This window comes from Taeniopygia guttata, chromosome 18, assembly GCF_048771995.1.
Source record: "Taeniopygia guttata chromosome 18, bTaeGut7.mat, whole genome shotgun sequence".
Lineage (NCBI taxonomy): Eukaryota > Metazoa > Chordata > Aves > Passeriformes > Estrildidae > Taeniopygia > Taeniopygia guttata.
The window spans coordinates 1,801,492-1,825,839 of record NC_133043.1 but is presented as its reverse complement, the minus strand read 5'-3'; the positions used below and the strand labels follow the sequence as shown (position 1 = coordinate 1,825,839).

Genomic DNA, 24,348 nt, shown 5'->3' with positions numbered 1-24,348 from the left:
GAAAAAGACTTCACGATGATCAAGGCCAGCCTTCAGGGATAGGCACGCTCACCTCTGCCTCGCAGCCTCCCCTGGCTGGGCTCTGTACCTCCACCTGGCTGTTCAACCCTTCTCACTACACACACACCTATTCAGTGTGGATATTGAGTATTTTGGGTGGCACTTGAGGTTTGCTGTACCCCAGCTGTTAATGCCATTCTGCTCTGTCTTCCAGCCTGAAGGAATCACTCTTGCCTTACCTATATGCCAAAGACTCCGAATTAACTCTGGAGCTGGAAGACACATTCCCAGATGAGATTCTTCTGTCTCATGCCACTGGTACCTGGAAGGCAGCTGCTGTCTTCAAGCGCAGGGAGCACAGGGAGAGTTAGGACAGAACCCTGCCAGGGACTGCCACAATACCTGTGTCAGGGCTTCTGGAACTCTGGGCATTTGTTTGGGCTTGTTGGTTGTTCTTTGGGTTTGGGGTTGTTGTTCTTACACCTGATGTGAAGAGGAGAGGCGGCCGTGGAAGAGGAAGAGGGTGAAATAGGCCCAGCAACTCGATGTGAACCCTGGATCACCACAGGTCCAGAGCCACTGGAGGAATATGAAGGACTTTTTTTACAAACCGTGATGCCCTCGTGCTGGGTTGATGTTTTGCAGGCTGCCTTTCTGCACTGGCTGCAGAACCGGCTCCTGCCCAGCGCCTCCCGCTGCGGCGGGACCCGCACGGGGAGCCCTGAGGGCCGCGGCTCCTTCGCTGCCTTCAGCCCGCCCCGCCTTGGCCCGGGCCGGGTTCTCCCCCTCCCCTTACCAATAAACTCGTTCAGCTCCCGCGGCTGCTCCGGCTCCTTCCGGGACCCGGGACCGCTGCCGGGACCGCTGCCGCCGGCCCGGAACGGCCGCGCCCGGCCGCGCCTGCCGGGGAACGGCGGCGCTGCGGGACGGGCCCGGCGCCGCCATGGCCGCGTCCCCGGCCCGTCGGCGCCGCTGGGAGCGGTAACAGGGCTCTCGGGCTGGGAGCGCTAACGGGCCTCGGGCTGGGGGAGCGGTAACGGGGCTCGGGCTGGGAGCGGTAACGGGGCTCGGGCTGGGGGAGCGGTAACGGGGCTCGGGCCGGGGGCGGTAACGGGGCTCGGGCCGGGGGAGCGGTAACGGGGCTCGGGCCGGGGGAGCGGTAACGGGGCTCGGGCTGGGAGCGGTAACGGGGCTCGGGCTGGGAGCGGTAACGGGGCTCTTGGGCTGGGAGCGGTAACGGGGCTCGGGCCGGGGGAGCGGTAACGGGGCTCTCGGGCCGGGGGAGCGGTAACGGGGCTCGGGCTGGGACAGGCCCTGGGGACTGCCCGGCGACGCCGCTGGGAGCGGTAACGGGGCTCGGGCCGGGGGAGCGGTAACGGGGCTCGGGCCGGGGGAGGGGTAACGGGGCTCGGGCCGGGGGAGCGGTAACGGGGCTGGGGCTGGGAGCGGTAACGGGGCTCGGGCCGGGGCAGCGGTAACGGGGCTCGGGCGGGGCCCGGCCGCGCTCGGGGCTCCCCGGCACCGCGTCCCCACAAAGCACGGGCACCCTCGGCAAGAGCCGCCGGTGCTCCGTCCCCCGGCTGGGGTCGGGCAGCGAACGGGGCCCCGCGGTGCCGGAGCGGCCCGCTCTGAGCGCGGCGGTCCCGCAGGGAGCAGGCCCGGCTGAGGGCCGGCCTGCTGGAGGAGGACACCGAGCCGTGGCAGAAGGACCCGCAGTTCTCCGGGCTGCAGCGGGTGGGAGGTGTGGATTTGTCCTACATCAAGGGGGACGAGAGCCGTGCCTGCGCCTCCCTGGTCGTGCTCAGCTACCCGGCTCTCGAGGTACCGCCCGGGCCGTGCCGCCACCACGGGCCGCGGGATGCTGGGGAGGAATGCTTCACTGAGAGGGTGTGAGGCCCTGGCACAGCGGCCTAGGGAAGCTGTGGCTGCCCCTGAATCCCTGGAAGTGTCCCAGGCCAGGCTGGACGGCGCTTGGAGCAGCCTGTGTTAGAGAAAGGTGTCCCTGCCCATGGCAGAGGCTGTGGAATGGGATGGGCTTTGAGGTCACTCCCGACCAAACCATTCCGTGGTTCTGTGTGTGTTCAGCAAAGCTTCCAATTGTGTGTTCCCAAAACAAAACAAAAACAAACAAAAAAAGCCACACACACACACAAAAACAATGCCTGTAACGATTTAGACAGAAGTTTCGGAAGGTGTGATGCAAACAGCTCCCAGTTGCCGGAGTTTTGTGGGATGGCTGGGAACTCACCCAGGGCCAGAGGAGCTGCAGTGCCTGTTCGGGGAGCTGGTGCCTGGGGGCAGAGGGAGGTGTGTGCAGGGTGCTGTGGGGGAGCTGCCAGGAACCAGCTGATAATATGGGCTGTGACATAGGAAAGCTTTTCCAAACTTGCCGTGGGTCTCACTTCTCACAGTCATTTTACTTGAACTAATAAAGATTTTTGGTCTCTTTCCCAGCTTTCAAAATGATATAAAAATTATCTTTCACTATAAAAGCTCTAACAAGCACAGAAATAAAGTTTGATGCTGTCTGCTGGGATTTTAATGAACTGATTCTCAAGTCCTGCTGTGATCTGCAGGGCAAGGCAGGAATCTTTGTTTTGTGCTGCCTTTCACCGTTTCCTATGAGCTGTCCCTGGGTTTAAAAGTGATGAGCAGAGGGCACGAAGCGGAGGAGGAGCTCTGGAAGGTGCAGGGGCTCTCTGGCAGGGTGCTGTCTGTGCCCTGGAAGGTGCAGGGGCTCTCTGGCAGGGTGCTGTCTGTGCCCTGGAAGGTGCAGGGGCTCTCTGGCAGGGTGCTGTCTGTGCCCTGGAAGGTGCAGGGGCTCTCTGGCAGGGTGCTGTCTGTGCCCTGGAAGGTGCAGGGGCTCTCTGGCAGGGTGCTGTCTGTGCCTGCCCCAGGTGCTGTACCAGGATTGCCGCATGGTGCCCGTCACTGCCCCGTATGTGGCCGGGTTCTTGGCCTTCCGAGAGGTCCCTGTGCTGGTGGAAGCTGTGCAGAGACTTCAGCAGGAGGAGCCCCAGCTCCAGCCTCAGGTGTGCTGTGTTTCCCTTGTCCCGAGCTGGGCTGTCCTGGCTGCAGAGTCCTGGGGAAGGGGTTCTCCCTCCGGTGCCTGAGCTGCTGGGGCAGGAGGGGCACGGGCAGAGCTGTGCTGGAGCATCCATTCCCTTTCCTTGGGGAGCAGGGATGTGGAGCTGGGAGCAGCCAGGCCGCCCGTGGTGTGTGCAGGGCACTGCCAGTCCCACACTGCTGCTGCTTCAGGGTCAGGCACGGGCAGGAAGAGCCTTACAGGGAGAACTGAGGAACCAAGAGAGATTTCTTCTTCCCCCAGAGCCAGAAGCCCTGCTTGCTCCTTGGAGTGCTCTCAGTGCCCAGAAAATAACATTTCTGCTTTGTTTTTTTCAGGTGCTTCTCGTAGATGGGAATGGCCTGCTCCATCCCAGAGGTAGGCTGTTCATGGAGAGCCCTGCTCTCCTGCTCCTTGTGCTGCCCCTTGGCATTCCTGTTCCCTGGTGCCCTGCAGCTACAGTGGCTCCTTGTTGGCAGGATTTGGCATAGCCTGTCACCTCGGAGTCCTGACGGACCTGCCGTGCATTGGTGTGGCCAAGAACCTCCTGCATGTGGATGGCTTGGCCAGGGATGAGCTGCACAGGGAGCAGGTTAGGCCAGGCTGGGATTTGTTTCTGCTTTTTCATATCCCAAGGGAATTTGCAACAACCACCTATAATTACGTGCTAATGAGCTGACCGGGTGTGGGTTTATCCCTAGGTTCGTTCCCTGCAGAGGTCAGGAGAGACACTCCCACTGACAGGCACCTCGGGGAAGGTCCTGGGCATGGTAAGCTGTCACTTGGCCACTTGTCCCTCTCCACTGTGGGGCTGTCTCAGTGATCCTGTGCAGGAGGGCAGGTGTGAAAGGTGACCAGTGACTCTGCTGGCTCCTCCCTCAGAGCTCAGGTGGCTGTAGGGAGTTGGCAGCTCAAGTGCTGGGAGCATTCACGTCCATGGCTGTGGCACCTGCGGTGCTCCAGCAGCCTGGATGGTGAGCTGCAGTCTGGGAGAGGTGCCAGTTCCCTGGCAGCTTCCCGGGATCGGTCTGGGAGCGGCTGATTCAGAGCAGAGCGGGAACAGGCAACTGGGAGACACTTCCTGTGTGTGCTGTCAGCCTGGGCTGGCACAGCTCCTGCATCCCAGAGCATCCTTGGGTGGCTGGGGAAGGGCCACGGGGGACAGACACGCCCTGCAGGAGACACTGGGATGGGGAAGATGTTCAGGAAGGTTGGGAGCTCCAAACACAGAGCCACCACCCCACCCGAGGGCTCTGGCTGGCTCCTAATTCCACTGCCCCTGTGTGTGTGTTCAAATGAGCCTCTTCAGTGCCTGATCTGTCCTTTCTGACTGCCCAGGTGCTGCGGAGCTGCAGCAACAGCTCCAGGCCCCTGTACGTGTCCGTGGGCCACCGGGTGAGCCTGGGCATGGCCGTGCGCCTGGTCAGGGCCTGCTGCCGCTTCCGCGTCCCGGAGCCCATCCGGCAGGTACGGCGCTGAGGGGAGGGAGCAGGGGCAGCTGCCGTGTTTGCCGAGCCCTGGGCTGCTCCAGAGCCTCACTTTGCCCCTCCTCTGCTGGGGACACCCTCCTGCTGGGCAGTTCCCCCAGCCCGTGGTGGTGCTCACTGATCCTTCCAGGCCCGTTCTCCTGAGGCAGTGCCCGGCAGCATTCCCAGCCCTGCCTGCAGACCCAGCCTGATTCCCTGCTTCCTCTCTGCAGGCAGCTCCCCGTGCTGGTGTTAATCCCCAGGAGCTGGGAGTGCAGTTTCCCCAGCGCTTGGAGCCCGGCACAGCCCGCAGTGCTGCTCCTCCGGGCCTTTCCCGCTGCCACACTGTGCACGGAGCCAGCAGCCAGCAGGTGACAGCACTGCATCACTGTCACCGAGCTGCAGCTGCCACCGAGGCTCAGCCTTGGCTGATTTGGAAGCGCAGCAGAACTCGGGGAAAGGCTCTGGAGAAGCTCAGAGACTCTGGGACTTCTGGCCTGGAAAGTGCTTCCTTTCTCCCTGAGGTCACTCTGCTGTTGGTGGCTCCACAGCCCAGAGCCGGGAGTGACCCCAGGGCCTGCCTGGCTTTCCCTGTCCCTAACACTGTCCTGGGACAGCCCATTGGCATCGCTGTGTGCCAGGCTGGTGGGCTCATGGGTGTGCCCACCTGAGCAGCCTGCGGGGCTGGGTGACCCCACTGGGCACTGCTCCAGGGCTGCAGTGTTCCCTGAAACTGAGACTCTGCTTATAGACTACCCCAAAATCTTAACTCCTTGGAGCAAAGCAAGCCTTGGGGTGTCCAGAGCAGAGCTGCAGTTTCCAGTCTCAGCCCCAGTACCTGTCAGACCGGAGGAGGCTGGTGGAGCTCCTTATGTAACCTGCTCCAGCCAGGGACAGATGCCTCTGCAGAGCTCCGAGCCAGCTCTGCAGTCTGCGTGTTCAAAGGGAAGGGAGAAGCATTCCCTTTGGAAGCAGAAAAGTGTCTTGGAGCTTTTCATCACCCTCATTTCGCTTCCAGCCATCTCCAGGATTTGCTCATGTTCGGAGACTCTTCTGGTTCCCTGTGACCTTTTTCTTAGAGTGAGGGAATGAATTAATATTACTTTTCTTACAGAGAGGTGAAAAGTCCAACAGGGGAGTGTGTTTACTCTGGAGGGGTGGCAGGAGATGAGGGCACTTAAGCCTTTCCATGGGACTTGTCCCTGCTCTGCTTCCTCTGTGTGGTGACTGCCACAGCTCTTGGCACAGGCAGAGCTGAAAGCCTCAGCTCTGGAGCACGTGCAGCTGGAGTTAAGAACTAGGAGGCTGTGGAGAATCCTGCTACAGGTGGCTGGCCTTTTTGCCATGATATGTCACCAGAAATTGCAGACCTGATAGGAGAAGTGCTTACAGATTTCCCAGTGACAGGAATGACTTGGGGATCATCAGGTCCTGGTCTGGAAGTTCTGGCAGCCCTGGAGATGGAGGGGTCTGTGAGAGCTCAGCTGCCTGCAGCTCCTGAGGTTCGTGTGAGGGCAGCATGTGCAGTATAGCTGCTGTGGGAGCTCAGGCCTCCTGCTTTAGGGGATGTGGTGCTTCCCAGGAATGCACATTATCCAGGCAGGGAGCAGGAAGGGTCCATTTGCATTCAACCCACAGTGTGGTTGTGCTGCCAAGGAATTGGCTGTGGTGCAGATGAGAGAAGTGAGATCTCTCCTGGAGGAAGCAGGGGGATGAGCTGCCCTTGTCACCTGCAATCAGTATTTACATCCCACTCAGTCCTTGTTCCACGTGCCAGGCCAGGCCCAGCCAGGAGAGCTGTGCTCCCTGAGGTCCTGCCTGGAATGTGGGAGCTCCCAGGCAGGAGCTGAGGTAGGCAGGAGCTGCCATCCCAGAATAATCAGCACAGCACTCATCCTGAGTGGCCCTGGAGCAGCCCCGGGCCCTGCTGAGAGAGCTGCCCTTGCTCCTGGCAGAGGTCAGACCCCTCCCTGGTGCTTGCCCTGCTCATTCCCAGGTCCCTGTGCCCAGCAGGGAAGCACAAACTGGTGCCACTCTCCAGCTGCCAGGGCTTGCCCTGGGAGCCTGCTCTGCTCTTTCTGGGTCAGGTTCCTGCTTGGCTGCTCCCCAGCCTCCTGCTCACTTGCTGCTTCCTTCAGCTGCCCCTGGGTGCCCAGTGGGTTTGGGGTGGCTCAGGAGGGGGCTGCTGGGACAGCCTGAGGGTGCTCCAGCCCACCAGGAAGGGCAGGCCTGCAGGTCACCCTCTGTGAAACGCTGAGCACCTGCCCTCAGAAGAATGAGACAGGGCATCAGCCTCTCCTCTGGGACTGGGCACCAGTCACTGGTGTCCTCAGACTCCAGCTCCCTCTGGGAGCACCCCTCCAAGACTGCTGTGCACAGGGACCACCCTGGCCCCTCAGGTAATAGGCAAAGCAGCATTTCCACAGCCAGCACTCATCCCCTCTGAAAACATCCCAAATCTGTGGGGATTATTGCTGGGCAGTGATCCATCTTATTGATTAGCCTGTAGTTAATCACCACCTTAAGCTGGCTCCAGTGCTGTGTTAGGAGTGAGCCCTGCCTGGGAACTGCCACCTCATCAAGCACTAGCTGATGTTCTCAGCAGAATGTGGTTGGGGTTTTTCTTCCCTAGAAAAATAGTTGGTAGCTGTGCCTCCTGCTCCTTGCTCTGCCCATGGGGACTATTGAGCAGCCTGCTTCCCTGGTTATAAAATCCATCACGTAATCGCTCATCCTGAAGAGTGATCAAAGTTATTTGTCAGTTCGGTTATGAAACTGTCCAATTATAGAGGGAAGGGAAAAAAATCTCCCAAACAAACCACCCCTTATGTAACTCTCTCCTTCTCAGCTGGCAGGAGGCTCTGCAGTTGTGGAACAGGTTCCAGCAGCAGGCACAGCCTCCACCAAGGGCTCAGGGTGAGGGGCCTGGGGGCTGCAGGAGAGGCTCCTGGGGAGCAGCACAGGGTGGAGAGCAGCACATGCTTCAAGGACAGTCCCCAGGGATGTGTTAACCCAATTTCTGAGCTCGTCACCAGACACTGTGAAGCTTTTCCAGCTGGGAAGGTCACATCCTGCTTTGTAGGTGGGGAGAGACATTCTGCCTTTGAGGTGGGCACAGCAGCTGCTCAGAAATGGCACAAAAGTTTCTAAAAGAGAAAAAACTTTGAAGGACTGTAAAAATCGACTGCCAGTCCTCAAAGTTGTCCAAGAGCCCGGGATGTGCTTGTGATGGATCAAGGGTCTGCTGGTGGTGTCGTGCAGCACCAGAGGGCTGAGCAAACACCTCAGGGTGGGGGCAAGAACACCCAGTAAGTGCCCAGCAACACTTTCTAGCAGTTCCTGGGATGTGGTTGGTGCTCTCCTTGCCCCAGGCTGTCGTGCCTTCCTGAGCCATCCGGTGTTCCTGGTGGGATGTGCTGACAGCAGGGTGGATGGGCACACTGGGGATAACAGAGGAGGCACCAGCCAGGCTGCTCAGCCCATGCTCACTCCTTTTCCTGCTTGCTTCCAGGCTGACATCAGGTCCAGGGAGTACCTTCGGAAGCAGCCCTGTGCTCCAGTGGAGGTGCTGGAGGCTGTCCCTGCCAGCCCGGAGAGGTGGGTGTGTGGGCAAAGGGGATCTGCTCCTGGCCTGAGCTGCAGTAATGGCATTAAAGGTACAGGCAGGGTGACAAGGTGAGCTCAGTGGGGAGCTCAGGACATGTGCTGCCTCCGGAAGGTGATTTCTGCTCCGTGTGGCCACGCTGCCTCACACGCTGCTTCTGCCAGCACCGTGTCCTGAGCTGGGGCAGGGCAGCGGGGATTTGGTCTTTTTTCAGCACTGGTCATAAGCAAAGCCCTAACGCCCACAGGTGTGACCTGAGGGGGATCAGAAATACCTGCAGGGAGCTGGTTTTGGCCCCCAGGTCCTGGGGAGGGTCAGAGTCCCCCACTCTTACATAAGGTGAGCCAGTGTCAGTTCAGGGCTACATCTGACCCTGAGCTGCCGGAGCCCAAGCTCACCAGGTGCCAGTTGTTTGTGCCTGTTGGCTTCTACTTTTTTTAAAACTACTTCCTACTTTCTCATTTTTGTTCCCAGCAGCAAAAAAGAAGCTGGATTGGAGGATTAGTCTGGTGCCAGAAGAAAGTGCAGAGCTTCTCCTCGCTGGGTCCTCTCCTGCACCAAGGCTGAGTCCTGCTGGATGCAGGAGCCCAGTGCCACCCTGAGGGACAGCTGTGCCAGGCTGTGTCCCACAGGACAGCACCAGCCACTGCTCAGGGAGAGTCCCTGCAGTGAATTTCTCAGGGTTCTTTTTCAAGTACTGTTAAAATCTTTGTGTAAGCAAAGGCTGACGTGTAAGTGTGCAACACCTCACCGGAGTCCTTGTGCAGCTGCAGGGGCTGATTTACAGAGATGCTGAGGCATTGCCACTGCAGAGCCAGCCTGTGTCTCCCACCACACCTCTGTGGCACAGAGCCCTCCCTTCCCACTGTTTTTGGAGCAGCTTCCCCCTGTCCCTACAGCCTGGGCTCTCCCATTCCCCTGCACATCCCTGGGAGCAGCACTGCCCAGCTCTTCCTGGAAGAAGGATCGTCTAAGAAAAAGGATGGGAGGAACCATCTCCCTCCCAGCAGCATGGGGATATCATTCCTGGCACACAGAGCACTCCAGGTGCCCAGATCCCAGGCTGGAGCTCGGCCTGAGGAGCAGAGCCCAGAGCTTCTGTGCCCAAATCATCCTCAACCCTCATCCAGCCTGCAGAACCAAAGCTTCTCCCAAGGTGTGGGATCCTGGCTGAGGCTGGCAGGTGGTTCCTGACAGTTCCTGAAGGTGCTCTGGGAGATCTTGGTGTGGCTGTGTAAGATTCCAGCCTGAAGAGGAAGAAGGATGCTTTCCTGGGGGTGGGGAGGGGTGATCAGGTCAGGCCCCCGTGGTTGTTTAACCTCAATTTTGCATACATTTTGTTGTACAGCTTTTGTTCTTTTCTGCTCTGGGTGGGGAGGAGAAAACCCAGCCTGTTGTGCCTCTGCTGTGTTGGGGTCTGAGCTGTCCCTCCTGAACCTGCTGGGGAAAGGAGGAGGTGACAAACCCTGCTCCCCTGGGGCCATCTGGGCAGCTCTGGGGCTGGTCCTGGCAGTGCTGGAGAGGGGAACGGGCACTGACAGGGCACTTCCCTAAAAGCTTTTGCTGACAGGTTTTCAAAGGCAAAGCTGCAGCTCCCAGGCCCCACGCAGGAGCTGCTCTCCTGGGAACCCTCGGAGCTGCTTCACACCAGGGTTTGTCCGTGGGTGGACAGAGCCTGCAAGGGAAAAAACCACCGTGGAAGCTGCTCCTTTGATCCTGAGCAGATCCTGAGGGCTGCTGCAGGCCAGGGGCAGAGGGAGCCTGGCGCTGGCTGTGGCAGGGGACAGGGGACACAGGGACAGCCGTGTCCCCTCCCTGCACAGACACAGCCTCCTGTGGCAGGCCTGTCCTGCCCCGAGGGAGCAGGGACACAGCCACAGCCAGCAGGGATCAGTTCATTGCTCATTGCAGCCCCACACAAACCTGTGGCCGTAGGGAGTGTCCTAAAGGCTGTCACAAATTCAGGCACGAGTGACAGCGTGGGCAGGGAACAGCTCCTTCCTGCACCTCATGGCCAGAACACCATGGAAATCCATCTGGGTTTTCTGCTTGCCTTGGCCTGTGCTGGGAGGTCACAGGGACATCCCTGGCTCCTCTCAAGTTCTGGGTGACACCACTCCCACTGCAGAGTCACCTCAGGTGTGCTGAATGAGGTCCTCCTTAGGCTCAGCTGTGCTGGAGGAGGCTCTGTGGGCAGCAGCTCCTCCAGAAGGGCCCTGGCAGAGCAGGGGAACCTGCAGTGTGTGGGACTGTGGCTTCTGCCCCAGGGAGTGGCTGGCTTTGCTCTCATGTTGAATGTCTGTGGTTTTGGTCCCTGATCTATTGGTGATTTTGGGCTCTTTTTGTGCTTTTGGTTGGTATTTGACAATGAGAGGTTTGGGCTGGGCTGGGCAGGAGAGGCTCTGCAGCTGAAGCTGTGATTTGGGTGGAAGGTAGGGGAATTGAGCCCAGCTCAGACAGGAATATGAGGCTGTGGCTGTTCAGGGGCTGTTGCTGGGTGCTCCTGCTGGGGTCTGGGTGTTTTGATCCACAGAGGGTCCGTGTGCTCAGCCTGGGAGGGATCCAGGGCTGGGGACGCTGCTGTCCTCGGCTGGCCTGAGCACCCCCAGCTGCCTCTGCCCAGGAGATGAGGGAAAATCAGGTGGAAAAAAAAAAAACAAAACAACATAGAAAAATGGCTCTGCATCACTTCCCCAGCTTCCCTGTGCGTGAGGCTCTGAACTCCTCTCCTTCCAGGTGCAGGTAAACTCGGATGACTCTGGATGAGGTCACCTAGGGAGGCTTTAGGAGGGGGATGGTGCTGCAGTGTCCTGCTGGAGCCGGGGGCTCTGTGCCGCTGCCTTTGGGCTTTGCCTGTGCCTGGGATGCTCTTCCAGCTGCCCAAATGCGAGTGCCTAAAGGAAGGGACTAATCTCTGTGTTTGGTGTCTGCTTGTGGCTCTTTGGACACAATAAGGGATTAACTTGGTCTTTATCTAATTGGTTTATAACCTTGGGAAGGGAAAATCGCTTTGTAATGCTTGAAACCTCTTAACAGAAGCTCAGAGACTGGAGCTTGAGTGTCCTTCGAAATAAACTCATACATGGCTTGTCTTTTTTAACTCTCTGTTTGCTGGAAATTGGCTTTTCTGGGTGTAACTTGTTGGAAAACAGAGGAGACTACTTATTGCTGACTGTTTGTAAATCCTCCTGTTATCACCAGTGGGCTTTTCTCACCATTTCATCTGGGACTGGTTGGGAGACTCTGGAGGTGTCTCAGGGTTTGGTCACCCTGTGCTGCTGTGAGGTTGGGGCAGGGATGTGGCTGCCCAGTGATGGCTCCTGGGTGACAAACCGGGGCAGAATTGACTTGGGGTTGGGTTTCCTGACTCCCAGGTGCTGAATGGTTCTGCTGCAGATTCTCTGGATCTGCTCCCTCCGTTGTGTTTGGACACCTGGAGATGAGGAAGGAGGATCCCTGCACCTGCCGTGCGTGTCTCCGTCCCAAGGAGGTGCTTTAGGATGCAAGTTTGTTTGTTCTGTGGGTTCTGAGGGGGAGCAGCTCCGTGCCAGGTGTCTGAAGCTGGCTGGGATGAGCTCCCACCTCCGTGTCTGGAGCTGGAGGCAGTGTAGGTGCTGCCGGTGCAGTTTGAGCTCTGGTGACTCAGGCTTTGTATTTTGGGACACTCCAGCCGAGGACGGGGGATGCGTTTCACTGGGATTTCCCCCCTCCCTGCCCCCGCTTCTCATTCCTCTTCCCTCTGGCTTGGTTGGGTGGGTTTAGGGGGGCTGTTTCCCTCCTGATTCCCCAAGCCAGGTGCAGCTGCAGGTCTGAGCCGTGCTCTGGGCGCTCCCGCTGGGTGTGGGGCTGGGCCCAGGAGCTGAGCCCCCTCCCTTCCCCCATTCCCGGAGCATTTGGAGTTTGTGGGGCTGCCTGGGGCAGCTGTGTCCCTTGGATCTCGGAGCATTCCCAGGGTTTGGGCCCTGCTCTGGCTCTAAATGGGCGTTTTTAGTGCTGGTCCCTCCATCCCATGGCAGCTGAGGCCTCTTGGATGTGGTGGCTCCTGGACAGAGCCCGGGTGTGCAGAGGGAGCTGGGGAACGTCATGGCTCCCTTGCAGGGCTTTTGGTTCCTTCTTCTTTTTTTGTCCTTTTGTCCTTTTTTTTTGATTTTTCCCTTCCTTTTGTCCTATAAATAGTTCTCCCCCCCAACTGCTTTTCCCGTTGTTGGTGGTGGTTGATCCTCCCTGATCCTCTCACCAGAACCCCGCCAGCACTCCCCCATCCCCCCCCACCCCGCTTTATTTTAAGACCCCATTAATTAAAAGCAAATCAGTGGAATTTCTCTTGACAAGCAAATTAATAGCAAATGAGGTGATTATGAGCTGTGTCATTAGGGTGATGGAGCAGCTTGTACAAGGCTCAGCCCAAAGCAAGGCAGCAAATCCGTGAGGCAGCAGATCTGTCCTGTTGGGGGACTGGGGGCCCCGAGGGTGGGACATGGGAGGTGCTCCCTTCTCCTCCTGGCTGCTGGGTGGGTTTAGGAGCCAAGGAGCCATCGCTGCTGAGCAGAGCCGGGGCTGGAGCAGGAGGAGGTGCCGAGGGGTGGCTGCTCTCGGGGTGGAACCCACGGATGCTCAGGGGGTCCCCCATGAGCTGGGTCTGTCCATGGTGACACGCTGGGAGTGCCTCGTCCCCATCCCAGCAGCCGGATCAGCTTTAAAAACATGAAGCAAGGCTCTGAAAGCTGCCCGTGATGAATTCCTGGGCTGGTTCCCACCTCGGGGGCTCGATGCAGGATGTTTCCTTAGGAACACGCTTTTTCCTGCTTTTCTTGGAGCGCCTGCTTGGCACGCCGTGCCTCTGCCTGCAAAGCCCAGCTGGTCACTGCCCGAGCTGCAGCGTGGGGCCGTGCCCTGCTCGTGGGGCCGTGCTCGTGGGGCTCTGCTCGTGGGGCTCTGCTCGTGGGGCAGTGCTCGTGGGGCCGTGCTCGTGGGGCCGTGCTCGTGGGGCAGTGCTCGTGGGGCAGTGCTCGTGGGGCTCTGCTCGTGGGGCTCTGCTCGTGGGGCTGTGCTCGTGGGGCTCTGCTCGTGGGGCAGTGCTCGTGGGGCTCTGCTCGTGGGGCTCTGCTTGTGGGGCAGTGCTCGTGGGGCCGTGCTCGTGGGGCCGTGCTCGTGGGGCTCTGCTCGTGGGGCAGTGCTCGTGGGGCAGTGCTCGTGGGGCCGCGCTCCCGGCGTGGGAGGCTCTGCCGGCGGCTCCCGGCTCGTGTTGTGACTGGAGCCGGTGTCTGGCGGGGGAACAGCTCCTGCCTGCGCTGGGGAGGATGAGGAGGAGGAGGAGGAGGAGGAGGAGGAGGAGGAGGAGGAGGAGGAGGAGGAGGAGGCGAGCAGCCGGGCCGGGATGGAGGGACAGCCTGCGGGAAGGGAGGAGGGTGTGCATCACTGCGGGACCAATGTGCGGTTCTTTCCCGAGGAGCAGCGCTCCCTGCTAATGAAATCCCCAGCGATTCTTGGGCGAGCGTTTAGAGTCTGTGATAAATCTGGTGGCTTTGTAACTTGCCGGAGGGATGGTGGGCAGCACCGTGATTAAAGCGCTCTGATTAACACACAAACCTTGTTTGTAATGAGTGGGATTGGGAGGGTGTGGAAATCCAGCTGGCGTGTAATGAGGTTACTCCAACAAATTACTCGGATATCAATTACTCCGCTAGGTAAATGTCACCTGCCTTCTCTTTGTTTGCAGTAAACTGGGATCCAATTAGTTTGATGTGGCTCTTGCTCGTGCCTGAACTGCCGAGGCAGGGCAGGACGGCAGCCGGGCTCTGCCCCACCCGCGGGGCACCAGCGGGGCCGGGGACATCCCAGTTCCTTGGGGACAACATCCCGGCGTCTCCTGGTGCCACGTCCGAGCCGAGTCCCCCTGCACAGGCTGAGGACGAAGCCCCCCGGTCAGGCAGGTCTGTGTGGTCCCCGAGGCCGCCCCGAGCCTCGTCACGCCTCCGGCTGCAGGTGGATAAATTCCTCTTTGCTGGAAATGGGCTCCTCTCCCCGTCCCCAATACCTACTACCTATGTTACAATGTGCTCTTCTACTCCAAACCAATCTGTGAATGCCAACATCACCAAGAACATGGAGGTAAGGAAGAAGAAGGAGGAAGAACAGGATCAGGCCCACTTTCCTCCATCTTAGAACTCCTGACCCCCATGTACAAAGTAAAACCCCCTGTAGAGGTGTTAAAACCCCCTTGTACAATACTAAAAAATTTTTCCCTCTAATTTGTGGCTACTTTTACTATACCATCTAACCCTCTGTGACTGCTTGTTCCACCTTCAAAGTTGGTAACTCATTCCATGGTTCAAACTCAAGATCACAGCTGTTTTCAGCTGCTTGCCAGGGTCTCAAATGCTTCTGACCAAGGCCTGGAACCTCTAAAAATGTCTGAGGGACATTTTGAGTTCCGACAGCTGCCCCTGCCCCAGCCCTTGGGACGGGCCCTGGGTGTCGGGAGTGCGAGGCGGAGGGGCTGGGGGGTCCCGGGCAGTCCGGGATCGCCGCGATCCGCCGGCCCGGGGCTCCGCTCCCAGCCCTGGGCGCTTCCACAGAGCCCGTGAATAGTAATGGCCCAACGCACTGGGCCTGGGGGGCAGCAGAAGGGAGCCGAAAGCGCTGCCAACCCTGGGGCACAGCCCATATCCCAAACCCAACGTCGGTGCCTGAACCCGCGCGGTCCCCGGGCGCGGGGAGGTTTTGGGGAGCTGCAGAGGTGTGAGCAGAGGGTGGGCACCGTCACTGTAGGCACCTGGGGTCCTGCTCCGCTTTCCAGAAGGAAGAAATCAGCGCCGCCGTGTCCCTGGGGGGTTTCCCCGCCCCATGGGGTGTAGGGGGGCAGACTCCAGGGGTGTGGGGTGCTCGGGATGCTGTCATTCCCCGCTTCCACCAGCACCGGCTCAGCGGGAGCCCCGCAGCCCTGCTGGCCCCTCCCGGGCAGGAGGGATTTGTGGGCTGCCCCGGAGCTCTGCATCCCTCCTGCCCTCGCCGCCAGCCGGCCCGGGGGTGGCCGCTGGTGCGGGGCTGCCCTGTGGCACCTCGCACCGGACCTCGGCAGGATGAGCAGCGCTCCAACGTGCCGCGGGCGATCGCTGACCTAATTTCCAGCAGCGCTGTGGGGTTTGGCATCTGTTGCTGACACGGAGGGAAGTGGGGGCCTGGGGACCCCCCAAATGTGCTGCCCCGGTACCCCCAGTCCTGGAGAGCGCCGGGGGCACTGGGGGTGCCGGGGCAGCACAGGGTGGGCCCTGACCCCGCTGCACCACCCACTCCTCCCCGTGTGCCCCCTCCTGTGCTCACTCTGCTCCAGAAATGCTAATTAATCACCATAATTAGTTTGATGCTGCATCTATTTTTAATCAGCTTTGGAAGACAGAGTCTGCCTCTGCTCTGTGCACCCCCATGGGCTGTCCCACGGCGGAGCGCAGCTTATGGGGGACCCTCCGGTGGGAGATGGGTGATATTCCCCTCTGTGCCCCCGGGAGGGGGTCAGGATCCCTGGTGGACCCCCAGCCAGAGGAGGATCTGCCCAGAGCTCCTTGGTGGAGTCCGAGATCCCCGCCCCTCCATAATCCGTCGGGGTGAATAGGAAGGATGGAGGAAGCAGCTGCCAAGGTGACGTTTGACAGCAGCTGGGAAAATCGCAGGAGGAGGAGCCCGGGAAAGGCTGTGAAAAGATTCTGAGAAGGCACAAACGGGGGGCAGGCCCGTGTTCAGCAGCTGCCAGCCCCCCGTGGGGGCGGGATGGGGTGTCCTGCTGCTGGGAGCTGCCCGCAGTCAGCCTGGCTGGGGAAGCAGGAGCGTGGGGAGGCTGCGGGCTGTGAAAAGCAACGCTTGCTCTGGAATTGCTGGTTCCGTGCGGCCCCGGCCGGTTCTGGTTGTGTTCTCCGGAGGGACGGAGGGCTCGAGGAAGCCCCTCCCCGGCTGCGCTGGCCAGGATGGCCGGGCAGTGCCACAGGGGGTAGGAGCCGATGCTCTGCCAGCAAAGGCTCCCGAGTGGCATTTGAGGGCCGCTGTCACAGCCAGTGACTCACGCCTGTGACCGGAACGGTCTGTCGGCCTTGACTCGATGCCCGGGGAGGTGTCCAGCTGCCTGCAGTGCCCCGGCCGGTCCCTGTGCTCCGGCCCTGGCAGGGCTCGGCCCTGCTCCCCCTGCCCTCTGACGCAGGGATCCATCCCATCCCTGTCCTCCCCGAGCCGGGATGTTCCCCAGCCCTGCCCGGCTGCAGTGTTTGGCCGCCCACCTCCCTGCTCTCCTCCTCCTCCTCCTCCTCCTCCTCCAGTGCCAGCCCGAGGGTGGCTTCTTGAAGCCACTTGGTGTCCCTGGGCAGCCTCGGGCGGTGTCTCAGATGCCCGTGATGCCCAGAGCCGGCTGAGCCCCTCGGCCCCGGCTCGGGGAGTTCCCGCTGGAGCTGCTGCCCGAGCTCCCGGGCCGTCCGTCATCCCTCGGGATGCTGCTGCTCCCGGCGCCGCCCGGGCTCGGTGCTGGGGAGGAGGGGATGTACAACCCCGGTCAGCTGCGCTCGGGGTAAGGCAGAGCGATTTCTGCAGCCCCTGCCCGACGTTGCTGCGGTTTCCCCGGCTCAGCCCTGCCCCGGCGGGGCGCTGAGGTTCCCTCGCTGCTCGGGGCTCTCCCACCGCCTGTCTCATGTATATTTAATCCGGGTCTCCTGGAGCCATGTGCTGCCGCAGCCGCGCGGCGTGACACATCCACCGCTAATTAATCCAACAACGGCGTTTATTAAGTGCCTCGCAGCCTCGGGCGCTGCGTGGCGATGATGCTCTGGGACTCTGCTGGTCCCAGTGCCGCAGGCAGCTCCGCTCGCAGGCGGCCCCCGGCGCTCCCGTGCAAGCAGGGATGTGGGAAAGGCCGTTTCAGGACACGCTGTCTCCGGTTTTCGGGAGTGTTTCTCTGTAAAACACAGCATATTTCAGTTTTCCTCGCCCCATCGCTTCCTCTCACCCCTCGGAGCCCCCGGAGGAGCTGTCCCGAGCGGTGGGAGCAGAGGAGGCAGCAGGATGCGAAGAGCCCTGCCAGGCGTTTCCCTGCCATGTGAGTGCCGGGGGAGCCGGATCAGAGCTGTAAATCCCAGCTGCGTCCTGCCCTTAAGGACTGGCCCTCGCCCCTGTGGGCATTTCTGAGCCATCTCCCGAGTCCTGGGGCCTGTCCTCACGCAGCCCAAGATCTCCATCTGCTCTGCCGCTCTAAAAGCTGCTGGATTTGTGCGCTGGGGAGGGGAGGCGCTCCCTGATCCCGGCTCTCGCTGCCACCGCAGCGCTGCTGCCACCAAACCCGAGCAGCGGCTCCTGGTGCAGCGGGAGGTGTCAGGACGCTGCGAGATTGATGGGCCGGGCTTCTCCTCACCTCTCCCAGGATCCTCCCTCCCTCCCTCCCTCCCGCAGGAGCTGGCACCGCTGCGTGTCGTGCCTGGAGCTGCACCAGCGCCGAGCTGGGACAGGGACAGGGACAGGGAGGGACAGGGACGGCCCTGGCCGGGGCTGCTCTGCTTCTTCTCGCTGCCTGAGCTGACTGCACCCATCCGTACTCAGAGCCTTTGGGGGGGCTAAGAGTTCGAGGGTTGCTCGAAGCCCCGGGAAGGCGGGGGGCGATGAGCCGGGGGCTCGTTACCCGCTGGAGTTCCTGCAGCTCCCTCAGCCACCTCCCACATCACACACATCCCACCCGCAGCCTCCCCCGCCCTGCCCTGCCCTGCCCTGCCCTGCCCTGCCCTGCCCTGCCCTGCCCTGCCCTGCCCCGGCCGTGCACGGCCTTGGGGTGGGGGCACCCCACTTCTGCCGGGTACCCCAGGAGCAGCCGAGCCCGCCTGTTGGGGCCGTCTCGTTGTTGCAGCTCAGACTGCAGGGCACACAAGCCTCTGCTGGGGATGGGTCGTTCCCTCTCCTGCAGCGGGTGGGCGCTGGGATGTCACCTTGGCACGGGGAGGGCCGAGAGTGTTGTGGCAGCACCCCCGGGCCACGGCCCTGCTCAGGGCTGGGGGCTGAGTGAGGCAGGAGCTGCCGCCCTTCCCTGGGTATAAATAGCATCCCCTGGCGAGGATGTGGGCTGTTCCCAGTGCCACGGAACCCGACAGCCTGTCCCTTGGAGCAGCTGGCTTTTGAGGGCGGGGGGGGACGGTGTCTGCGTCGCCAGCGAGGGCCGAGCTGCTGCGAGGGCTGGGGAGCAGCGGTGCCCGGGCAAGGGCGTGCGGGGCCTGGGGAGACACTGCTCTGAATCCCTCCTGCACTTGGGGGGATCTGGGGAACCGGGGAAGGGGGAACTCGTGCTTGCACCGTTCTCCTCAGCACCCCCTCAGTGCCCGCTGTGCCCCCTGTGCCCCTGTCGCTGCCCACCCTGCCTTGCCCTCTCAGCCGTGGCAGTCCCCTGCCTGCTCTCTGACTGTGGGTGATGGACGGGTGGCACATCACGCTCAGCTGTCCCTGTGGGGCTCAGTGAAGTGCCCTGAAACTTTTCCTCTTGCCCCCAGCAGATTCCTGATGCCAACTGTCCCCTCCCCAGGGTGCCCAGCACTTGTCACTCTGCTCCAGTCTGTGGCTTTTGGTGTGAAAACCACGGCTGGTTCCCAGCGCTGCAGTTTGACTCGGAGCATCTCCCTTCCCTTTTACTCCAATGGTTGTGCTTGAGGCGTCCTGGAAAGGACAAAGGACGTGCAGCAGCCACAGGAGCGAACGCTCCGCTCCGGAGCAGAAGAGGCTTTGTGGGGGTGGCAGGGGCTGGGTGAAGGACGGGACCCCGGGGTGGCTGTGAGCAGCTGGAGGTGTGGGAGGTGGCAGGTGACCAGTCAGGGACGCCTTTACCAGAGGTTGCAGTGACTGGGGAAGGTCTTGGGAAGATGCAGCACAAGTGGCTGCAGGACCCTCAGTGACCCTCCCCGTGGCCACTGCCGTGTCCCTCCCCGTGTCCCCTGCCGTGTCCCTCCCCGTGGCCATTGCCATGTCCCTCCCCGTGGCCACTGCCGTGACCCTCCCCGTGGCCATTGCTCTGTCCCTCCCCGTGGCCATTGCTCTGTCCCTCCCCGTGGCCATTGCACTGTCCCTCCCCGTGTCCCCTGCCGTGTCCCTCCCCGTGTCCCCTGCCGTGTCGCTCCCCGTGGCCATCCCCAGCCCCCGGGAGCTGAGACGGCCGGTCCCGGGATTTGTCGTGGTGCCCGCACCGGGAGCATCTCCTGCAGAGCCCCGGGGTGCCACTGTCCCCTGCACCAGCCTGGCAGGACCCAGAAAGAGCTTCCAGCCAGTGGCTTGAGGAAAAAATACATCAGTTTGTGTGGCGTGTTACATAAAGCAGGGAAAGATGTGGTTTGAGGGTACAGGAGAAGGAGACAGCCTGGCAGAGAGGCTCAGGGAGTGCCTGAGCCAGCTCCAAGAGCAACTGGGCAGAAATTTCTGCTTCATGCAGGCACAAAACCTTCCTGTGGAAAAAGACAAGCTGCTGAGCACTGGCTGCTCAGGGAACAGACACACGTGAGAGAAGCCGGTGTCTTTCTTCACGCTTTATTGTGTAAAAATAAAGTCAACAATTCATGTAATCCCAGCAATAAAATGGAAAAAGCATGAGAATCCGTAGAAACAGTGCATTGTCAGAACTGCCGATGCGGGCCGAATGCGTGGGGTGTCAGAACCCCTTCAAATCCCAAAGGAGACAGAGCCAGGAGTAGGAAAAATGTACAGCTTTGGTTAGCAAAATAATGACAAATTAAGATACATTAATTCTCTCCCCTACTGTACACTATGTACACTGCGTTGACATCACACCCTTTCGTGGTTTTTTGGCAAATCCAACGCACCTGGGGCTGGAGGTGAAACCCGTGCCATGGTCTCGTTGTTGTTCTCAGCAGGTTGTGCCTGTGCTCGCCGACGTGAACGGGGGCTTGGAAGGAACTGAAATTAACTCTCGATGGTTCGGGGTTTTTCTGCTTGCACCAAGAGCACGGCTGAGGATCCGCAGCCCTGAGCCGTGCGCGGGGTCTCGCTCTGGGGGTGCTGCTGCCTGCGCCGGCTCCGCGGAGCAGCCGAGGCGGGGCGGGCTCCGGGCTCCGCTCCCCGGGCGGGGGCAGCTCCCGGCCCCGCCGGACCCCTCCGCTCCGCCCGTCTCTTTGCCGCATCTTTGGAGTTGGTCGTGAGGCTCTGGAGCCCCGGGTGAATTCTCTGCCTCATCCTCCACTGCCGCCCAGGGCTGCCCTGGGGGGCAGGAGGGGGGCTGGGGAGTGCAATCTGTCGTAAAAATCAGGAGTTTAGAAAAGGAAACCATACAAAATGCATCTATTATCTCAAAATACGCTTCTTTATCTCTTTTTATCCTGCAGAATCTCAAAGCACTATTTTTTTTTCCTCAGGGAGCGCTGATAATTCTATATATTTTTTTTTCTTATCTTCATAAAAATACCCTTTTTTTTTTATTGGTAATAAACTTCCCTTTACAGTAAGAGAAACAAGAGAGTGTATTATCAAAAGCAGAAAGGCTTCAGACCTGTCAGTGGGAGCTGGACTGGAGGGGACGGTAAAGGCTATTTGTCACCAGCTACGGCGCGTAGGAGCCTCGGGGGGCTGCAGGCGGCGGGGCCGGGGGTACCTGAGTGCGGCAGGTCGGGGAGCGGGGCCGGGGGGTCCCGCCGGGGGTCCCGCCCCGGTGCCCGCCGCAGCCCGGGGCTATGGCTGTGGTGCTCGGGAGCAGCGCCGGCCGGGGAGGGGCGCGGGGCTCCCCGGGGAAGGGGGGCGGCTCCTCCCGGGGCTGCGAACGGAGGGGTCGCCCCTCCCGGGAGTGCCAGCCGCTGTCGCAGCCCCGGGGTGTGGAGCGCAGCTGGGGCGGCATGTTGGAACTCTCCCCCAGCTCTGGAGGCACCACCCTCCCGGGGGGGTCAGAGAGGAGCCCCGAGGGGGCTCTGGGCCGGGCCCCGCAGCCTTTTCAGGCGCCGGTGCCCGAGGAAAGCGGCGGCGAAGCGGGGGCCGGGCCGGGGGGCGGCGGGGAGGCGCAGCCGCGCCAGGCCAAGGCACGCAGGCGTTGAAGGACGTTGGCAAGACAGAAACCGGAGGGTCGTGGGGCTCCGGGGGCGGGCGCCCCGCTGCCGGGGCATCCCTGCTCCCGGGACGAGTCGGGTGGCTTCGTTCTCGGTTGTTTTTGCGCAAAAAAAGGAGGAAAAAAAAATAAATAAAAGAACCCGCTGAGGAGGTTTCTCTCGCTTGTCCGTGGCCCTAGTTGAGCTGGCGACAGGCCTCGAAAGTCCACTTGGTGGCCCCGCCGTAGATGTCGATGTTGGCCTCGGCCCAGGCGATGACGTTGCCCGCGAGTGCCTTGGAGCTGCAGGTGGCCAGGCCGTACACCTCCCCCGGGCTCAGCTTGCGGTCCCACACGTTGAAGTGGGCCAGCTCCCCCACGAAGGCCTGCGTGGCATCGAAACCTCCGCCCAGCGTGTCCTGCGGAGGAGCCGCGGTCACCGGGGCACCGGGGCCGGGTGGCCCCGTCCGTCCCCTCGCGGGCACCGGCCCGGCAGGGACCCCGCGGCTGCCCCCGCCCTTACCTGCTCCTGGCCCAGCACCAGGACGCCCTGCGGCTTGATGGGGTGGTAGGGGGCCAGGTTCTCGCCGTTGCCCGTCTGGGTGCCGTCCTGGTAGGCTTCCCACACGCCGTCCCGCGTGGTCCAGGTGACACAGATGTGGTGCCACTTGCCGTCGTTGATGGCAAAGGGCAGCTTGGCCACCTGCGGGCAGCGGGTCAGGGTGGTGCACGCGGGGGTCCCCCACGCTGCCCCCCCAGCCCAGCACCCTCCCCACGCCCCGGGGCTGTACCTTGTCGTTGATGAGGATCTCCATGGGGTTGTTGCCCCACTCGATGAGCACCAGCTCGTTGGCCTGCCCGGGCACAGCATAGGAGAAGGGGGTGCCCATGCCGGGGGAGGCGCTGGATTTGATCCACATGCAGATGCTGAAGGCGTACATCTCGGGCAGGCTCTTCTTCACCTTGGCGTACATGTAGTTGGTGCGCAGGGGGAAGGTGAGCTGGAACCTGTCCGGGGGCCGGTTGTCCTTCTGGCCTGTGGGAGCGCGGGGGCGGTGGGCTCCTGCCGGGCCCCCTTCCTGTCCCTTTGGGGTTCCCCCCCTCCCCACCCCGTTATGTAACGGGCCTTGAGATGGCAGCGAGGAGCAAATCCCTCCGGCGCCGCGCGGCTCCCTAATCCCCGGACCGGCAGCGCCCGGAGCACCCCCGGTGCGGAGCCCGCGGGCACCGGCCGCCTCAGGAAGCACCGAGCAAGGGTTTGGGTAGGGAGGGACCTTAACGATCAGCCAGTCCCGACCCCTGCCACAGGGAAAGCCAAGCAGGGGGAGAGGGACCGCTCCCGGGGAGGGCAACGGGACGGGCTCGGCAGATCCGCCCGCGGGAGCGGCTCCGCATCATCCGGCAGCGCCCGGTCCCCAGCGGCGGGGAAGCTCCGGGAGCCGGCCCGGGGGTCCCGCGGGCGGGCGGGGGTGGGCAGCGCCCGGTACCTTTCTCCAGGTCGCTGATGCGCTGGTGCAGCGAGGTGAGGGTGCTCTCGATCTTGCCGCGCTCCTCGGACTCGTTGCGGGGGCTGAGCTTGCCCTCCTCCAGGCTGTTCACCCGCGACAGCACCTGCTTCTCCAGGTCATCGATCTTGTTCTGCAGGATGTCCTTCAGGCTGTTGGTCTGGCTGGAGGAGTTCATCCTGCTGAACTGCTGCAAGGGGCGAGCAGAGGAGCGGGCTGTTACCACCGGGAGGCGGCTCCCGGTGCCCGGCTCCGCGGGTTGCCCGGTGCCCGGCTCCGCGCTCCCCGCGCTGGGATGCGCGGGCGCCCCGGTCCCCGCGGCTCCCGGTGCCCGGCTGTGCGGCTCTCCTCGCGTACCTCTAGGTTCTCCAACCGGGTTTTCAGGGACTGCAGCGTCTGCCCCAGCTGGCTGAGGGTCTCGGCGGCGGCCGGCCGCGACAGGTCTCCCATGGTGTTCTTGGAAAAGCCCTTCCTGCCCTTTCCCTCGCCGGGCAGCTCCAGCACGCTCTGGCTCTCGCAGCGGCCCAGCTTGGCCGTGAGCTCGCGGATCGTCTCCTTCTGGTTCATGATGGTCTCCTTCTGCTGCAGCACCGTCTCCCGCAGCTGCAGCACGGTGCCCTTCAGCTCCTCGGCCGAGCCGGTGCCCAGCGCCGAGGCGGCGCACACGTCGCCGTCCAGCGGCACCGAGGTGCAGATGAAGCGCGTCTGCCCCAGGCCCTGGCCGAGCGCCGGCCCCAGCGCCGGCCCCAGCAGCAGCAGCAGCGGCAGGAGGCGGCGGCTGCCGGGCGGCCCCGCGGCCATGGCTCCGCTCGGCTCCGCTCGGCTCCGCTCGCTCCGGGCCGGCTCCGGCTCCGGCTCCGGCTCCGCTGCGGCGCCGCCGCTTTTATCGCGGCCGGGCGGGGCCGCGCGGGGCGTCACGGAGCGCGGAATCCCGGCCCGCGGCGGGGGGGCCCCGCGTGGGAGCGCGGCGTGAGTGAGTGCGAGAGCGTGCGGAGGTGATGCTGTGAGCGTGAGAGCGCGGCCGTGTGTCCGTCTGTGGCCGTGTGTCCGTGTCTGTGTCTGTCTGTCTGTGGCCGTGTGTCCGTCTGTGTCTGTGTGTCCGTCTGTGTCCGTCTGTGGCCGTGTGTCCGTGTCTGTGTCTGTCTGTCTGTGGCCGTGTGTCCGTCTGTGTCTGTGTGTCCGTCTGTGTCCGTCTGTGGCCGTGTGTCCGTCTGTGGCCGTGTGTGTCTGTCTGTGGCCGTCTGTGTCCGTCTGTGTGTCTGTGTGTCCGTCTATGTCTGTGTGTGTCCGTCTGTGGCCGTGTGTCCGTCTGTGTCTGTGTGTCCGTCTGTGTCTGTGTGTGTCCGTCTATGTCTGTGTGTGTCCGTCTGTGTGTGTCCGTCTGTGGCCGTGTGTCCGTCTGTGGCCGTGTGTCCGTGTCTGTGTGTCCGTCTGTGGCCGTGTGTGTCCGTCTGTGGCCGTGTGTCCGTCTGTGTCTGTGTGTGTCTGTCTGTGGCTGTGTGTCCGTGTCTGTGTGTGTCCGTCTATGTCTGTGTGTGTCCATCTGTGTCTGTGTGTGTCCGTCTGTGTCTGTGTGTGTCCGTCTGTGGCCATGTGTGTCCGTCTGTGGCCGTGTGTCCGTCTGTGGCTGTCTGTGTCCGTCTGTGGCCGTGTGTCCGTCTATGTCCGTGTGTGTC

General features: G+C 61.8%; 3 protein-coding genes across 8 annotated transcripts in view; 2 read left to right on the top strand and 1 right to left on the bottom strand.

Moving 5' to 3' along the window:
- RNF213 (ring finger protein 213) overlaps positions 1-817 on the top strand; it is a 46,204-nt gene extending 45,387 nt beyond the window's left edge. For all 3 annotated transcript variants that reach the window (XM_072937093.1, XM_072937094.1, XM_030287361.4), the window contains exon 66: positions 215-817. In XM_072937093.1, the coding sequence (XP_072793194.1) occupies positions 215-371 (157 nt within the window). In that variant the 3' untranslated portion in view covers positions 372-817. The remainder of the gene's footprint in view (positions 1-214) is intronic.
- Positions 818-822: 5 nt separating this feature from the next.
- Positions 823-11,234, top strand: ENDOV (endonuclease V). 4 transcript variants are annotated; one of them, XM_072937098.1, is made up of 10 exons: positions 823-981; positions 1,650-1,821; positions 2,898-3,032; positions 3,403-3,442; positions 3,544-3,656; positions 3,766-3,834; positions 4,403-4,531; positions 8,042-8,127; positions 8,382-8,473; positions 8,612-11,234. In XM_072937098.1, the coding sequence occupies exons 1-9, from the start codon at positions 944-946 to the stop codon at positions 8,470-8,472; spliced, it is 873 nt and encodes a 290-aa protein (XP_072793199.1). In that variant the 5' UTR covers positions 823-943; the 3' UTR covers position 8,473; positions 8,612-11,234. The 4 variants fall into 4 exon arrangements, with proteins under 4 accessions (XP_072793199.1, XP_072793198.1, XP_072793201.1 ...); XM_072937097.1 differs by having other exon boundaries at positions 8,609-11,234; XM_072937100.1 differs by lacking the exon at positions 8,382-8,473.
- Positions 11,235-19,650: 8,416 nt separating this feature from the next.
- Positions 19,651-23,678, bottom strand: NPTX1 (neuronal pentraxin 1). The gene is made up of 5 exons (XM_030287285.4): positions 23,030-23,678; positions 22,655-22,862; positions 21,959-22,203; positions 21,691-21,870; positions 19,651-21,586 (listed from the first exon to the last, which is right to left on the bottom strand). The coding sequence occupies exons 1-5, from the start codon at positions 23,471-23,473 to the stop codon at positions 21,365-21,367; spliced, it is 1,299 nt and encodes a 432-aa protein (XP_030143145.4). The 5' UTR covers positions 23,474-23,678; the 3' UTR covers positions 19,651-21,364.
- Positions 23,679-24,348: the final 670 nt, after the last annotated feature.

What these genes read in the sequence shown, in the direction of transcription:
- ENDOV (XM_072937098.1), top strand. Translation starts at nt 944, where the DNA reads ATGGCCGCGTCCCCGGCCCGTCGGCGCCGCTGGGAGCG. An exon ending in TCAGCTACCCGGCTCTCGAG is followed by an intron (nt 1,822 to 2,897) that starts GTACCGCCCGGG and finishes TGCCTGCCCCAG; the next exon opens with GTGCTGTACCAGGATTGCCG. An exon ending in AGCCCCAGCTCCAGCCTCAG is followed by an intron (nt 3,033 to 3,402) that starts GTGTGCTGTGTT and finishes TGTTTTTTTCAG; the next exon opens with GTGCTTCTCGTAGATGGGAA.
- NPTX1 (XM_030287285.4), bottom strand. Translation starts at nt 23,473, where the DNA reads ATGGCCGCGGGGCCGCCCGGCAGCCGCCGCCTCCTGCCGCTGCTGCTG. An exon ending in AGATCCTCATCAACGACAAG is followed by an intron (nt 21,871 to 21,958) that starts GTACAGCCCCGG and finishes CGCTGCCCGCAG; the next exon opens with GTGGCCAAGCTGCCCTTTGC. An exon ending in TGGTGCTGGGCCAGGAGCAG is followed by an intron (nt 21,587 to 21,690) that starts GTAAGGGCGGGG and finishes GCTCCTCCGCAG; the next exon opens with GACACGCTGGGCGGAGGTTT.